Source organism: Echinops telfairi, unplaced genomic scaffold (assembly GCF_000313985.2).
Source record: "Echinops telfairi isolate 266 unplaced genomic scaffold, ASM31398v2 ScPeMD7_70;HRSCAF=299, whole genome shotgun sequence".
Classification (NCBI taxonomy): domain Eukaryota; kingdom Metazoa; phylum Chordata; class Mammalia; order Afrosoricida; family Tenrecidae; genus Echinops; species Echinops telfairi.
The window spans coordinates 26,232,388-26,249,019 of NW_022103968.1; the positions used below are offsets into that span (position 1 = coordinate 26,232,388).

Genomic DNA, 16,632 nt, shown 5'->3' on the forward strand with positions numbered 1-16,632 from the left:
TAAGAATGATGAAGTCGACATATGTACTAAAGTGCTGGACACAGATGACGTATGTACAGATTGTGATGAGTTGTATGAGCCCCTAATAAAATGATTATTTAAATTAAAAAAAAATTTTTTTGGCCCCCTCCTTAGGGTACCAGCCAGGGGACAGATTTAAATGATCAATTCACTTTAGTAACTAGAGGCAATTAACAATGCACAAATAACCAAGTCTTTCAAAGTGTGTCATTTTGTCTCCAGTACAAACAAGGAGCTCCCGGAAATGACCTACCTACTGGTTACTTTTGTCTGTAACACTGTTGCACAGCCCACAGTTACTTCTAAGTGTGCTACCATGCTGGGGTCTAGGTACCTGGAGTCATCAAGTTCCCCCGATATCGGTTAAGGCTGTATATCACCTGGTCATACTGATTGACAGACTCCCTGATGGAGATGATTCCAGAAGAGAAAGGCCACAAAAGGTTATTGGGGGAACATCAAAACCCAACTGGTCAAATGCAATTCTTTCCATTGTGAACATCCCAAGGATGGAAGGTAGTGGGACAGAGCATGGTTGGAGGAGACAGGGCACGTCACGCGTGCATTCTGGTTAGGTGGTTCCCTCATCAACTCTTATGAGCTCCTCTGGACACCAGAGGTCAGTGGGCACAGGCCGTGCCCTCTGACGAGTCAGCTCTAGCCAGAGCCCCCCGTCCCTTTGCTGAGACAGAGACATGTCCCCGCTCCGGCACTCACCTTGGACCCGTCCTTTTCCCGTCCCTGGAGAAGTGACTCATTGCAGAAGTGCTGGCGACACTGAAGAGCGAGGAGGGATGATAAAAATACTCCTGCGTGTGCCACCTGGGGGGGAGGGGCAGTGCTTGGACTGATAACCCAACATGCCAGCCGCGAGCTGTTTGGCCATGGTGCCATCGCTGTGGGCAAGCGGACCAGGGAATGGGGTGATGACAGGAAGTTTCCCACGCCCGATTTCCCTTTGTTCTGCCTCCAAATGTGAACTCAAAGAGCCCCTGGCAGAGGGAAAGGAGGCCTTGAAATACGAAGGCTGTCGGCTCTCAGAGAAACACTTCAGATGCAACAAAAACCTGTTGTCATCAAGTTGATCCTGACTCACTGCGACCCTCTAGGACAGAGCTGAACCGCCCCCACCTTGTCTCCAGGTCGAGAACACATCTTTACGGCAGCGGACTGCCCCATCTTTCTCTGGAACTACTTAGCTGGGCCACCAGGACACCAAAACCCTTTAGGGCAGTGGTTTTCAACCTGAGGGTCGCGGCCCTTTCACAGGGGTCGCCCAATTCATAACAGCAGCTAAGTTACAGTTAGGAAGTAGCAACGAAAATAACTTTATGGTTGGGGGGGTCACCACAACATGAGGAACTGTATTAAAAGGTCGTGGCCTGAGGAAGGTTGAGAACCACTGCGCTATGGAAATGCACAAACCTTCATGTGTGCCCCTTATCACGGATGGTCCCCACATCACTGGGGAGGGGCTGGGAGCTAGGGCCAGATGCCATATAACAGTTCAGTCCTAGTTAGGTGGCTTTAGACAGGAAGGATGCCAGCTGACTTTATTCTCCCCCCCCCTCTCTGCCGGGCCCCAGGTCTCAAAGTGAAGCAGTCTCTAAATGAAGTAGTCTCTAAGTGAGGAGGCAGTTTCAGTCTCTAAGTGAGGCAGTCCTCTGTAGCAGGAAGGCCTGGCTCCAGAAGCGTTCCACTCTCACCAGAGCCGGCAGTGGGAAGGGAGGCGCCAGCAAGCCGAAGGAGGCTTTTCTCAACTGCTCATCTTGGGAAAAGCCAGATACAAATTTCACAGCTGGAATGCAAGGGTTGTGAAACTCGGGAAGATGCCCGGGAGAGGGCCAAGGCCTCTCCTTCCAGGAAGGCAGGGGAGGAGGGCTGGCAGACCGTGAGTGGGAGAGTAGCAGGTTACCCGGAGGGGCCTGCCTTTCTGGGAAGCAGGAAGTAAGGCCTCAAGAAAGAAAGAGAAGTCCCTGGCCCCTGGTGGTGGAGGGGCCAGAGATAGGGTGGCTTCTGTTTCTGAACACGAAGATACTTTTGTTTCTGAACATGAAGATACCGAGGCCTCGTGTCCAAACGCAATTCTGGTACAAATGAGCCAGTTATGACACAGCTGGTTATTTCTGGGATTTGGAATCAGGGTGTGTGTCCTCCCTGGAGATAGATAAGCACAGTAGGCTTCTCACGCAGGGCTTTCTCCGGTCCTGGTTGGATGAGACCCGCCAAGGAGGGTCACCGTGAACACGAGACACAGTTGTGGTGTCCTTCAGGCGGGTCTCTGTGATCACACCTGTTTTAAGGACTAAGAGACTTCCCCTAAGCACCACCCTTAACTACCTCTAGGCAAGTGACTGCACCTATTTCCTCAACTAGAAGACAATCCACTCCACAGCGTGGCTCTGAGGAGGAATTACTTTCACACAGGTAGAAAGCACTATTTGAGAGCATTAGAGGTGTGGAAAGAGCAAGTGACTGACTCTCCCAAGCAGGCCAGAACCCAGCTGCCAGTGTCCAGTCTTGATCAGCTGTGCTGACCCTCTGGCTACCTCTGTAGCCTCCTCACACCGGATTCAGACCCAAGAGGGCCCATGCATCAGAACCGCCCAGCCCGGAAGTCCTGACTCCAGGAAAAGCAGACGCATCCACAAAGTAGGGCCCACGCTTGTCCCCCACAGGGAGTGGCGTGAACACCAGAGCCAGCACATTTGGGCCAGCTTCTCAGCCACGGTGCATGTGGTTGATGTGAAAGGAGGTCAGGTCCCACAGTGGGCAGCACAGATATTACAGCCGTGCTTGCGATTCTGAACCGAGTCCATCATCATTGATCCTGAGCAGCCAGCGCTGGAGAGCCCCGGGGGCTGGCGGATGATGTTCTTGGCAAAGGAAGAAGGCCCATTTCTCAATCAATTGCTGATGCATCTGTAGCCGGCGCTGAGAATCTTGGAGGAGATGTCCTGACTCCTCCTGGGATAGAGCTCCTGGCTTTCTGGAGACCTGACTGGGTGTTTGAGCAGCAGGGAGGAGAGACAGCCTCTGCCTGTGCGCCTACAGAGAGCCCTGTGACCAGATATGACACCCCTCTGCCCTGGTGGGGGTGGGGGCATCTGGGACTGTGTGTGGTAGAGGAACCCAGAGTCCTGTGGCCTCTCAGTGTCTGGGGGGCAAAGCGGATGGAAGTGGTCCCAAGCCAGGAAGTGAGCCCTCTGTAAGAGCCCTTTTCTGCTGCCTAGTGAGCCTGGCTGGCCATCTGGATTAGGATGGGCAATCTGCATGAGCCTTCAAGCCTGCACGTACCTCCACTCCTTCCTGCCAGCGCACATGGGCCCAGAGGGAGGAGTCAAACTCAGTACAGGAGGAGGAATGTGGCCACTAGGGCAGGCTATAGAGCCACAAGTGCAGCGTCTACAGATGCTCTGAGATTCAGCTTGGCCATCTTCTGCTGCCACCACACGGCAACTGTAGAAGCCCCTGGCCAGACCTGAAAGCCACTCTTGAGGAGCGGGCTGGAGGCTTCTCTGGGCTCTTGCCAAAGAGCCCCACTCTCTTGGCTTCCGGCAGGCAGACTCACCGGTGGGCCTTCCTGGGCAGGCCCCTTTCCAGCCAAACACTTCCCGCTCCACAGTCTGCTCCCGGGAGGGAGGTCACCTCCGCTGTCAGCAGCCGGGGCCCACTCTGCAGAGCTGGGTCCCACCCCCTTCAGCTCCTTTCCCCGCTTGCTAACATTCAGGGATAGGTTCTACTCTCCTGGGTTCATGATCTTCCCCCCTCCAAGAAGCCCTCCCGAACCACTGCCAAGCATGGCCGCCCTGGCTCTTCTCTCATGCACCCCTGGGGGCCAGGCAAACTGCCGTTCCCCAACAATGGCACTTACGGTCAGACTCATGCCAGCTAACCTGTATTGGGTCAGCCCATGCTCACCAAAAGGAGGGGCCTTGCACCCCAGATGCCACTGGGTTGGGCTTGCCGCATAGCAAGTGTGTAACGGAGATTTCTCGGAGGAGGATGGCTCACCCTGACCTTGCTGGCTGAGCTGGCCCTCCCTGCTAGTTTGCCCAGGGCATGGCAATTTCCTTCCTGGCAGGCAGGTCTCCTGCTCGGAGCTACCAGATCCTGGCCACCCCCTGCCAGCAGCTTTTCCCAGGAGCAGAGGGGAGGTCAGCCGGAAGTGGATCTGATGGCTGGGCTGACCAGAGTCTCCCAAGGGTTGCTGGGGCCCCTCAGCAGGCTGCGGAGGCCTGCAAAGGGCATCCCGTCCCTGGGCCCCAGGGAGGGCGGCAGGAAGAGGGGCCTCTGCAGCAGGCCTCCAGCAGGGGGCTGGCCAGACAGGGAGGCCCCCGGAGTGCGGCTATCAGCCGGAGACCAGGCCCCAGGAAGGAAGGAAGGCCACTCTGGCCGAGGCCGAGATAAGGACGGGAACTGTGCTCAGCACAATGGGCTCCCACAAGGCTGGGAGGCCCCCAATCAGATGTTGCCCCAACCTGGCCTCTCGTCTGTTCACACCGCTCACGTAAATGCTCACTGACGTTTCCGTCCTGCTCCTCTGAAGCCCCATGCTGCGACCCTCAGACTGCCCTGCCCAGTCCACACCCCTCCACCCCCCACAACCTCTGAGACCCCAGCCCAACAGGCCAGGGCTGTGGGCATTGTTCTCTCTTGTGCCAGCCACAGGGCCAGGCCCTTCTGGACAAAAGTGGCTCCTTGTCCCAGTCTGGGGGGTGATGAGCCCCTCCACGGAGCCCTGGTGTTGCTGTCCGTGGAGGAGGGACTTACGGCGCCCGGTCGTGGCTGAGGCCGCTCTGTCGCTGAGCGTTGATTGGCGGAAGAATGGGTTTGCTGTTGATCTCCAGCCCTCTCCGCAGAGTCTCCCGGATCTGCTCCGTGTCTGCAACGATACCGCCACGCTGCCCGTCAGGCTCCCAGGATGCCCCCACCCTGCCCTTGAACCCGGCAGGGCCCCCGGGCTGGCTGGTCTGGAGCCTGCTCTAGGCGTCCAGACGTTGAGTCTGAATGAGTGCAGGCCGGGAGGAGGCAAGGCAAGGCAGGCACCGGGCTCTCCCGTGCGCCACTGTGGTCTGAAGAGCGCCCTTTTTGTACAGGATTAGGGGTGGCCTCTGGACTTCAGAGGGTGCCCCTCACAGCAGGGCTCAGCTCTGTTGTCCTTGCCCTTCCAGCCATGCAGGCCCCAGGCTCGTCTTAAAGAAGCTCCAGTGAGTGACTGACTGGCCAGGACTATTGTCACTGTCCGAGATCCCCGAGGGGTCCTGTCCCCTGGAACGAACATGCTGTGGGTGGCAGCTGCTCTACCGCGAATGGCCATGGGCCTCTTACACAAGTGGCTGGGCTCTGGGGCACCCTGTGCTGTCTGGCCCTGTCACCCCTCCTTGGGCCTGGCCCAATGGCGTGCGGGGCTCTTCTCCTCACCTTGGCCCTATCCCAGAGCACTGGAGGTCAGGGGGAGAGAGGGGTCCCAGGGCAGGTTAGGTTGTTGTTGGAAGGAGCTTTATTGGGCATGGGGGTGAAGCTTACGAGTCTGATCCCTAGGTAGAGATTTTTAATCTAAGATTTGCCTCTGCAAATCGCACATCACACCCAAAACAGCTAATGAACATCCGCTGTGCCCAGGGTGGGCTTTGAGTGGGTGCGGGAGCTGTTTATCGACTTCCCCAACTTGTGACAGCGGCACGGATTCCCTTCCTGGCGTTTCAGAGAGAGCCAATCACGGCTTCGGCTGTGGACGAGATCAGGAGGCCTTCCTGACGGTCCTCTTGTTAAAAGCAACGGGATGCTCCTAATAAGAACACACCCTCCCTCTCTGCGCCTCCCAGAGTCCTCGGCACACACTGGGACCCACACGAAAGACCGAAAGGAAGCGGTCAAACGTTGGCACCCGTGTCTAAATTGTCCTTTTCGGGAAGAGAAACCCTTTTACAAGTCGTATGACAGGTGTGGGTATTCCATCCAGGGCTGCAGACATCTGATCTTGGGGGAAACATCGGAGAAGAAGGGATCATGGAGAAAGAAAGCGGAAGAAGACTGTAAACCCACGTGCATGTCAGTGGTCGGTTGTCCTTTAGTGTGAGCTGGGGCTGCCTTCTGCTGCAAAAACAAACAGCTCCTGTGGCCAAGACCCTGCAGGACAGTCACGGCCTCCTTCCCTACGGCCCAGTGACCGCAGCGGTGCCAGCGTGCCCTGCCCGGATCCCCTACCTCGGGCGGTGGTGCGGGGTGGCGGGGCATGCGCCAGCTGGCCTTACACCCCGACCTTTGAGGGTCACAGTAGTCCTTGGATCTGACAGGGGGTTCCGGCTACAGGGGGATGCGGTGTCAACTCGGTGAGTGGGTGACCGATGCTTGTTCTCTTGGGTTTGGATGGACGATGGCCCTTTCCTGTAACTGTTCTATGGCTTCCACTCACCTCTGTGACCTCAGATTGCGAGGGGCAAGCCTGAAACACAACGGTCACTGCGGTGAAAAATATGCAGGAAACACAACTAAAGCCGAGCCAATTGGGCTGCCTCGACCCCGCCCAGCTGGAAGATGATCTCACTTGCTGGCTGTAACTCAGACCAGGAAATGGGCTCTTGCCGGGGCTGTTTCTGTGAGAGACCCGCACGCACGAGAGAACGTGCACACCAGGCCCCAGGGACGTGAGCACGGCAGGCTGGCCGATGGCGCCCACCTTTGCCCGAGAGCCGCCGTGGCTGTGTGCCGATGCAGATGCTGCGGCTGTCCTCGTCGTCCTCAGGCGGCCGGCTCAGGTCGTCCCAGGCACACTTGGCGCTGACCCCGCTCAGGTTGGAGCCGTCCGCCTCAATGCCTTTGTCCACTCTCTCCTGCTTGGAAAGAATCAAAGGGCCAGAGCTCTTTCAGCTCACCGGGGGCCCAAGACCACGCTGCCCCCCTCGGCCACCGCCCCCTTCCAGGACTCATCGAAACATCATTGGTGCCAACCAGGGACAGGTGTGGAAGAGCTCTGGTTCCTGGGCACAACGCCCTCTAGACTCCATTGGGAGAGGCTGGGGAAGAGGAACTTCAGGGAAGCTGCTTCCCCTTGCATGGGCGCACCCTTCCTCACCCCCAGTCGCCTTCACAGGACTCATGGAGCCCAGCCTAGGACCACCCTGGGCTGGCAAGGAGAGCTCAACGGCAAAAACAAAAACCCAGCTCCCTGATCCTCCCTGATCCTTTGGGAAAGACGCCTGCCTCGTCTTGTATAGCAGCAGGCCTCCACACCACACTGGCAGTTCCCTTTTTCAACAGTAGAGGGCATGGCCACACAGTGGAGCACCACCGGAGAACAAGCAGGAGGGCTGGCTTGCCCGTCCTGCCCTGGCTTGCTGGTTGGGCACAGGGCTCTGGATGGCCTTTCCTGTTTCTTAGACTGTGGTGTGGGCCTAGAGAGCAGTGCCCATCCACAGACCCCCGCCAGAGGCTCTCCCTCCGTGCAGGCCCTGATACTGCAGAGGCCAACCAGAACTCTTTAAAGGGCCTCAAGGAAGAGCTGTACTCAAAACCTGCCTGAGCTTTTCTGACAAAAGAGAGTCTCTGTGCTGCTGGGCCCTGGACTAAAGTTCATGGGAGAGGCAATAGCTACCTTGCTGTACACAGCCATGGGGCAATCATCTTCTGGGGAGTGAGCACCTTGCTAAAGGCAGACATTCTCTGCTTGCCTGGCCCTCTCTTCACTGCTCTACAGGCACCAAATGGGCCTGCCAGTTGGCCAGAGAGCCTAACTGGGGAAGCACAATACAGCCTGACCCTACTCCTGGAGACTCATCAGCAGACATCCACCTTACCTGTCCCCTTCCCATAAATCCCAAACTCCTCCTTTCTGGGGGTACTGCCAGCTTGGAGACGAGGAGAGGCTGGAGGCAAGGAGGTAGCTCTCAGGCTCCGCGTGGAGAGCAAGTGAGCCCTGGTTTGGCTCATGGTTCAGCCTGCAAGCTTCCCTCTCCGCTAGCTGCCTTGAGGCCTATTGCCTAAGGAAAGAGCTGAGGACACTGCTTGGTTCAAGGAGCCCTGCCTGCTTATTTCCTAAGTAAAGAGTCAAGGCCAAGACCCAGAGAAGGGAGGCGATGGTTTCAGGCACACAGCTTGTTAATGGCAGAGCCTGGACCGAAGGCGCACGAGCCAGCTCTAAAACAAGCGGCTGGCAGGCAAACCCAGGGAGGCCTGAGTGGGCGCTGAGGAGCGGACACTGGTGCACAGAGCCAGGAAAGCTAGCTGCGCTTCCTCCCCGGAGCCCCTCTGCTTGCTTGCCAGATCCCTAGGCACTCTGGGTAGTGCAGCCTAGGGAGGCGAGAGCTACTCTTGGCATGCAGAGAAAGGATGGTTTGCTCACCCGTCTACTTCAAAAGACCAGGTTCTTTCTCAGGAGTTGGCACTCAGGACAGGGGCTGAGCACCAGCTCCCAGTACCCCATGCTGGGTCCCAGAGTGGCTGCAGAACAAGGGCTTAGGGTCACACCGCCTTTGTGGGCCCCGGGTTCTTGCATAAGCAGAAGGGACAAGGAAGCCGAGTTTACACTCGGGAGAGCAGAGGCTCCCGGCAGCACTCGGCAAAGGTCAGTGCGGACGGCACCAGGGCAAAGGAGGAACAGCGTCTGTGAATGATCACTCCGGCCCCAGCTGACAGGGGCGCGGGAAAGAGGCTGGGCACTGCTGGCTGCGAGTCTGCCTGCCCCCTATCCCCTGCTCGAGGACACGCCACGCCAGATTTTTCAAAGTCGTACGAAAAGTTCAGAGCCAGCAATGTCCTGGGGGGAGTGAGGGGCTAGGAGAAGGCCAACCAGATGCCTGGTTCAGCCAGGTGTGGTCTATGAAAGTTACCTGCAGGCAAAAGTGGTGCTAAAAAAGACCCCCAAAGACCCTGGAGCTACAGTGTGTGGGTGACTGCAGACCCGTGTGCAGAGAGACCCGCCCCCTATACAAGGTCTGACGGTCTGGGATGGGCGTGTGTCTACAGGAGGGATGTAGTCATTAGACTGGCTGGTGCTCACTCTTGGCACTGGGTGGTGGGATCACCATCCTTAGTCCAGGACAGGGGGGTGCTCCCTAGAAGAAAACCTGGGCTCTGTTAAGAAGAGAGGCTTGGAAGTGGGGACTTGGCAGCTAGTGGCCATGACCCATCAGTTGCCGATGAGCTAATTTTGTAAAAGCCTGGTTTACTGGTGTATCGTGTACCCACGGACTCAAACGCACCACCATCCGGTCAATCTCGACTCAAAGCCACCCTGCTGGGCAGGGGAGCATGGCCCCGAAGCATTTCCATGAACAGAGAGCCTCATTTTTTTATCGATCGGGTGGGTGGTGGGTTTGAACTATTGACTTTGTGGTTGGCAGCCCAATGTGTAACCCACCCCGCCACCAGGGCTCCGTAAATGACACACGGAGGGGTTTCAAAAAGTTGGTGGAAATGTTTCCATTATCTGTCTTTTCATTCCCTTTTCCCAGGAACTTTGGGAAGCCCCCCTGATACCATAATATTCAATCCCTTCCCTGTAAAAATTAAGGTGTCTCAGACAAGCTTTCCTGGCTGGAGAGCTTGGCAGGATTCAGGGGGCAGTTTCCAAGTCACGCTCCCCCTCTGCACCCTCACAGACCAGGCTCCTTCGCTTCCCGGGGTGAGGACCAGTGCTACGTGGAAGAGGCCTAGGGCAAGGTGCTAGAAGGGTTCTCCTCACTCAAGACATACTTGCAGGTGTGGATCGATCTCAAATATGGTCTCTCCCCTCCGCATGTCAGTTATCAGCCAGGGGCCGCCAGCGCTGTGGACAAGGAAAGGCAATAATAGATGGTGACCGTTGGGGCTGAGCCTGCAGTTGGCCTGGTTTGCTGCCCCGGGTCCAGAAACCCAGGGGGTCATAGCAAGTGGTCAGGGACCGGGAAGCCCTGATGTGAAAAACGAGTGCCTATCACAACAAGGATTGGGGGGGGGGGCTTGGTACACATCAGGCCAAGGGGCAGGGGTACTCACACAGGTACCGTCCGCAGCAGCTCCAGGATGCCTTGTCCATTCCACTGCTGGGCCGCGTGGAGCTCCTCGGTGCAGACGCCAACAATCTGAGGTTCCGGGGGACAAGATGCTTTCTTTGTTAATGGCAACCTCTCCCGCCCTCCCAGCAGGTTGGCCACCCAAGTTCTCTCCGGATCTGTCCTGAGGGGCGAGTGTGCCCATGTGTCCAAACCAGAAGGCTCTCTCAGGAAGCAGCAGCTGCCTGGCTAGGAGATTGGGGGCGGGGGGCACTGGCGGGGCACTGCAGACTGACTTTGCCCCGCTGTGGGTGATAGGGGTTTGGCTGGCCCAGGAGAAAAACCAGGAGCTGGGAAACAGGCTGGGCGCCTAGGCCATGCCTCTGGTAGTCTCGTCTAGGACCATGGGAGTAGACACCACCTGGGAGCCAGGGAAGAGGGTCTCCACAGCTTGTAGAGCTCCCCCTTCCTTATAGGGAGCTGGACCTTTGTCAATCTTCCCGGACCCCCCAAATCCCTGCATCCAGATGCCTTCAGGATCAGAAGCAAGTACCCGTCTACTGCCTCTAGCTGGCTTCCTGCTGGGAGGCTGGGAGTTGAGGGGTCCTTACTAATTCTCCACATATAGTCTGTCCCCGTGACCTCCTCCCGCTCAGCTACTGCCATCCTCTGCCGCTCCAAGGGTCCCGCTCCTTTCTACCACTGCAGGACGTTAAATCAGACCACCTGGGCCTACCTCACAAGCCACTGGGGTGGGGTGGGGGTGGGGGACTGAATGTAAGAGGAGACCAGAGGAAACTGCCTGCTCTACGCCCCCTCCTCCCCAAGGCTTCCTGTTCGGCCAGAATGTCCCCCACACAGGAAAGGCTTCCATCAGCAGCCCGCGCACACTCATCTCACCTGGAGAAAGGTGACAATCCCGAAGGGCGTCTGCACGGGCTGCATCTGCGGGTCTTCCGTCAGCAGCATGTGCTGGATTCTTGACTCGCTGTTATCCAAGGGGCTGTGCCAAGACACGTGGTCCCCGCTGCAGAAGGTATTCTCTGTGGGAGAGGCAGGAAAGAGGGTCCTGATGCTGGAATCCGACCTGGGCTCTGAGGAGCCAGCCCTCATCCCAGTCTTCCCGGGGGCAGCCCTGGGGAAGGGGGACACGGAGGGGGTGAGGTGGGGAGGGGGGAGGGCGGCCCTTCACTCTGCTGCGAGCAAGGAGTTTGTGGTTGCTTCTGAAAAACCAAATGTCTTCCTGCTTGCCACTTCGGTTAGTTTCCAGTGCAAACAGGAGAGGCTGCTAGTGTGGACGCTCTCCTGGCCTGGGAAATCCAAAGACCCCGAGAGGCTTGTCCTTTGCTGTGGGGCTGCTGGTCTGAAGGCCACAGGCTGGGGGCCAGTGAAGGCCCTTCACCTTGAGAGGGCAGACCAGGGTTTCAGGGCTGCCGCAAGAGTGTTTGGAAGGGAACACCCACCCTTCCAAAGCCATCCCCAGTTCCCCACACAGACCGGGGGACTTCTGGGAGACCCCGGAGACTTTGATGGTCTGGACAGTCCTTGGAAGCAGACAGCTCAGAGGGACGGCTGTCCCCACGGGGGCACAGGCACCAGGCCAGGTGTCTGAGGAACACGCGCCTCTACGGCCAGCCACAGCTCAGCTCTGCACACAGCCCAAGCCGCCACCACAAAACCCTGCTCCAGGTAGTAGCGTTGCAAAACCCACTGCCTGAGAGTTGATTCTGACTCGGAGCGACTGTGGGGCAGAGAGGGACTGCCTCGAAGGGATTCTGCGACTAGAATCTTTTTGGGAGCAGACTGTCATGCAGTGACTGGAGGGCTCGAAGAGAAGACCTTAGTTAGTAGGGCAGTGCTTAACCCGCGGCGGCACCACCAGGGCTCTCATATGATCACAGGGTGAAAAGTCAAGTCGTATTACATGTCCCATCACCGCTGACTCTTGGGTATTCTTCCAAAGGTTCTCTGCACCTGAAAGCCTATCGTATCTACAGGTTCCTTTCCCTTCCCTGCCCCTGACACAAATGGCAGAATCCCTGGTGTCACCATGGGTTAGGTTGTGGGCTGCTAACTGCAAGGTCAGCGGTTCAAACCCACCAGCTGCTCCTCAGTGGAGAGAGGGGCCGCCTGGTCCCGTAAAGATTCAAAGCCGAAAAAATGAGGACCTGATGCCGGGGACTTAAGTGGAGCGCAAATGTTTTGAGAATGATGAGGGCAATGAATGTACAAATGTGATTTACACAATTGATGTATGCATGGATTGTGATGAGTCATATGAGCCCCTAATAAAACGATAAAAAAAAAAAGATTTATAACCTTGGAAGCCTTGTATAGGGAGCCCTGGAAGTGTAGGGCGCTTGCTATACATTGGACGGCTAACCACAAGGTCAGTAGTTTGAAACCACCAACCACCTCTTCCAGAGAAAGATGAGGCTGTATACTCCCATAAAAAGTTACAGTCTCTCCTTAGTGAGGGGGGCAGGGGGAGAAAATTTTCTAAAATTGATTATGGTAATGATTGTATAACTCTTCTTTGTATGATTGAACTATTGAATTGTGTGATATGTGGATTAAAGGCCAATAAAACTGTTTAAAACAAAACCAAAACAATACAAAAAAAAAGATGCAAAGCCCACAGAGGGTTGCTGAGGGCCGACCGGATGGCAGTGGCTTTAGTTCCGGCACACACATGGCGGCACACTGTTTCACGGCTTTCTGAGTGGGGGCCCTGGAGGTGGTTGCATTATCAGCACCCTGAGAGCGGTCTCGTTTGTGAAAAATGGTTGTATGATCATTCACTGTGGGTTGCCACTCACAAGCCGAGGTCCCTCCCCTCTTTGGTCCTCCCCCGTCCCACAGGGTTGCTAGAAGCGTGGCATTGACCTGATGGCAGGAGGAATAAAGAGAAAGAGCCAGCATTGCTCTCCCTTGCCTTGACTCAAGTGCCAACTCCCTCACAGGTGAGAGTCCTGTCCACCCAAGAGACAGGTTCAGGGTTTGGTCCTCCGCCTCCGATGGCTTCTGCCAGGACAGAAGCAGCAGGGCTACCTGCTTCCTCGGTGGCACACGGAAGGAGAGGGCAAGCTCCCGGCAGAGGCAACCAGAATCTCCCCGACTGCCCAGCTCTTGCTGGGCCCATGTCATGGATTGAGTTGTTGCCCTCCACCCCCCACCCCAAATCCATGTCAGCTTGGCTGGGCCATGATTCTCAGCAGCTTGTCAGTTAAGCCACCATTGTATCTTGGCAGTTATGTATGTAGTGAAGTCATCTCTCCCAGGGTGTGATCGGATGTGGTCAGTCAATCCGATGAGGGTGCGATACAACACCTTTACGCAGATGACACCCCTGATTCTGATATGTGGGGTGTGTGTGTGTGTGTGTGTGTGTGTGTGTGTTTCCCCTGGGGTGTGTGGCCTGCATCATCTTTTACCTTATAAGACGTAGTGGAGAGCGATGACAATCGCCAGGAGTGGAGCATGTCATTTGGATCTGGGGCCCCTGTGCTGGGAACGTCCTAGACCCGGGGCAAAAGTGATGCCAAGACACCCAGAGCTCTCTGAGGAACACTGGGCGCACCGGTGCTGAAAGGAGGCGGGGCTTTCCTCTGGGGCCAATGCTCTGAGTTCAAACTTCCAGCCTCCTAAACTGTGACAGAATGCATTTCTGTTTGTTAAGCCACCCGCGTGTGGTGTGTCTGTGACAGCAGCACTAGGTAACCAAGACAACCCACTTTCCCAGATTTCTTCTTCTACAGAAGTGTGTCTGCGTGCAGTTCACATGCCTTTACAAGAAAAAAACAGTGCAGCAAGCAAAAAGATTCAACTAGTAATTTAAAGCACTTCCCACAAAGAAAAGTCTGGGCCCAGATTACTTCGCTGCTCAATTCTACTAAACAGTTCCAGAAGAATCAATGACGGATTAATAGCAATCCTTACAGGGTTTTCAAAAGGACAGAACTTATTCTCTGAGGTTCTTCTTTCTTGGTGGTAGTCATGTCCCTCTTCTGCTTCTCTCTCTGTTTACCTCTTGGAAGATGGAAGGATGCAGACCACACTCTAGCACTTCCCTTACATCAGCTCTCATAGACTGATACCCACCCCAGGCGGCAAAGACATCATAAGGCGACTCTGGACCAAGACCCTGCACGCGGGTCACATATCAACACAAGACTCCTCCACAGAATGCTACCCAATCAAATCCAGCAACATCTAGAAACAGCTATCCACGCATCACAGCAAAGGGAGGCCGATGGAAGGAATGAGGAGATGGTTTAAGAAACTCCGTAAGTGTGGTACACCCGGTCACTAAAATTAAGGCGCAGACCAAAAGCACGTGACAAAAGCTAACATCCCCTCGCAGAAGAATCACTTCAGAGGACAGCACTGAAGCTACAGCTCAGGGAGAGGGGCATGTCTGATCAGAGCACACAGGAGCAAATGAAGGAGAGGAAAAGAGAATGGAACACATCCTGGCCCACCAAGCCCTGAGGACGATATTCCCGCTCAGAGCAGCCAAAGCACAGAGAGGACCATAGGGCCTGCCCCACTACGAGACACGATGTCCCTCGCTGACCCATAGCGCTACTGGGGACAACACTGGAGACACAGTATGGGAATTGCACTCGATCTGACCCCACCACACTGAGGCAAAACACTAAGGGTGTGCAACAGAACAGCAAGGGGAACAGAGTAACAAAGTCCCCAGATAATACCAAAAATAGACTGTAGGGCCGGAGCATGGCACCCCATCAAACTTGACTGAAAAACACTCCTAAAGGTCAACAAACAGACCTTGAACTATTTACAGTAGCAAAATGACAGTGATGAAGTAGCCACGAAAATCATGTTATGGTGGGGGGTCACCACCACGTGAGGAGCTGTATTCAAGGGTCGCTGCCTGAGGAAGGTGCAGAACCGTTGCTCTAAAAGAGCCATAAATGGCCAACATGTGCACGAAAAGTTCTTCAGCGTGATTTGCTCTTAGGGAGATGACAATCAAAGCCAGCATGACGCACTACTGACTTCACACCACGAGGATGGCTAATGTGAAGCCAAACCAAACAATACAAACACAACGGCAGACCACAACAAGTGCTGGAGAGGATGTGGAGAAACTGGAGCCCCACACTCCGGTGGAACGAGAAAATGATGTACCTGGTTTGGGAAACAGTTTGGCAGTTGCTCAACAACGCAGACCCGGAGCCTCCATCCGACCCCACAATTCGTATACCCCAGTGAAAAACATGTGCTCACACAAAGGCCTGTACACAAACGTCCGCAGCAGCATTATTCACAATAGTCGAAAGCTGGAAAGAGCCCAAATGCCCGTCAACTGATGAATGGACCGACAAAATGTGGCACAGCCACACAATGGAATATTATTTGGCAATAATAAGACACGATGTGCTGATATATTCCACAAACTGGATAACGCGGGGGAAATGTGCTGAGAAATAAAAGGAGCCGGTCACCAAGGACCATCTTGTGCGATTCCATTTACGTAGGGCGTCCAGAATCAGCAACTCCATGGAGGCAGTGGAAGGGTGGTGTCCGAGGGCTGGGAGTGGGGCTGGACGGTGGGGAATGGCTGGTAGGAGGTTTCTATTGTCAAGGTGAACTGCAGTGATGGTTTCCCAACCATGAACGTAATAAAAGCCATAGGCCAACTGTATGTTTAAGTAGGGTACCCGGTCACGGTCCTGGATCCCTTGCTGCCATCTCCCCAGACAAAGTCGCCGGGGTCTGTGCAGCTGTGTGGAGCCGGTTCTGCCTCCCAGCACCCAGGTCCACAACAACAAAGCACCGCTCTGGTCTTGCCCGTCCTCACATCGCTCCCAGGCTTAAGGGAGCCCTCTCTGCAGCCCCTCAGAAATCTCATTCACGTGCTCAGGATGCTGGTCCTTTTCATAAGCCGCCAGCACCCTATCTACCAAAACGTGGCTTCTTAAGATTTACTCCCCTTTCCTACCTTAACATAAACGGCCTTTCCAGAGAAACTTCCCATCACCACACGAACTAGAACCAGTGCAGCTTATCACACAGGAGGTCAGAGCGCAGTTACGGGCTTACGGAGTCCAATCAAATGGAGACAAAATCAGCAAGGCTGAAAGAAGTGAAGAGGGAAGAGAGCCCCTAGCCCACGTTCATGGTACTGAGTTGTTCCTGCCTCAAATCCTCGGCTGGTTTTGGCAAACCCCAGCAGAGGGGGTAAAGCCAGTTTCGGAGCCTTGGAAGACCCAAGTTCAATTTACCTCTGCCCCGACCTGGTCATGATCCCGGGCAACTCGCCCATCCACAATTTCCTCGTCTCTACGCCAGCAATAGCAAGCCTAATCCCTGCACTTTATGTGTTGGGTGTCATTCCTGGGCTGGGATACAGCATGGAGATTCCCAACCAGGCCCTAGTCACTTCACAGGCCGACGGAAGCGGGAACATGCAGCCTGTAGCTAACAGCACGTGCCCAGTAGGTGGCACTATTGCTCCTGGTTCTAAGACAGCGGGGCCAGGTCCTAGGGACGGCTCAAGTTTATCAAAAATCTAGGCTGCAGCTAGGTACCCCACACCTGACAGGGACGTGGAGGCCTGGCCTTTTATAAATAAGGGCTGGCACGGATTTTAAAATAGTGTGCAAAC

At 55.5% G+C, this 16,632-nt stretch overlaps 1 protein-coding gene across 2 annotated transcripts in view; it reads right to left on the reverse strand.

The window, feature by feature from the left end:
- Positions 1 to 16,632, reverse strand: part of SUFU (SUFU negative regulator of hedgehog signaling) — a 63,157-nt gene that overhangs the window by 25,769 nt on the left and 20,756 nt on the right. The window contains exons 2-6 of one of the 2 annotated variants that reach the window (XM_045291250.1): positions 10,896 to 11,038; positions 10,000 to 10,085; positions 9,718 to 9,790; positions 6,704 to 6,857; positions 4,795 to 4,906 (exon numbers count right to left, since the gene is read on the reverse strand). In XM_045291250.1, coding sequence (XP_045147185.1) covers positions 4,795 to 4,906; positions 6,704 to 6,857; positions 9,718 to 9,790; positions 10,000 to 10,085; positions 10,896 to 11,038 — 568 coding nt within the window. Of the gene's footprint in view, positions 1 to 4,794; positions 4,907 to 6,703; positions 6,861 to 9,717; positions 9,791 to 9,999; positions 10,086 to 10,895; positions 11,039 to 16,632 lie in introns of both variants that reach the window. The other variant, XM_030885966.2, reaches the window with a different exon arrangement.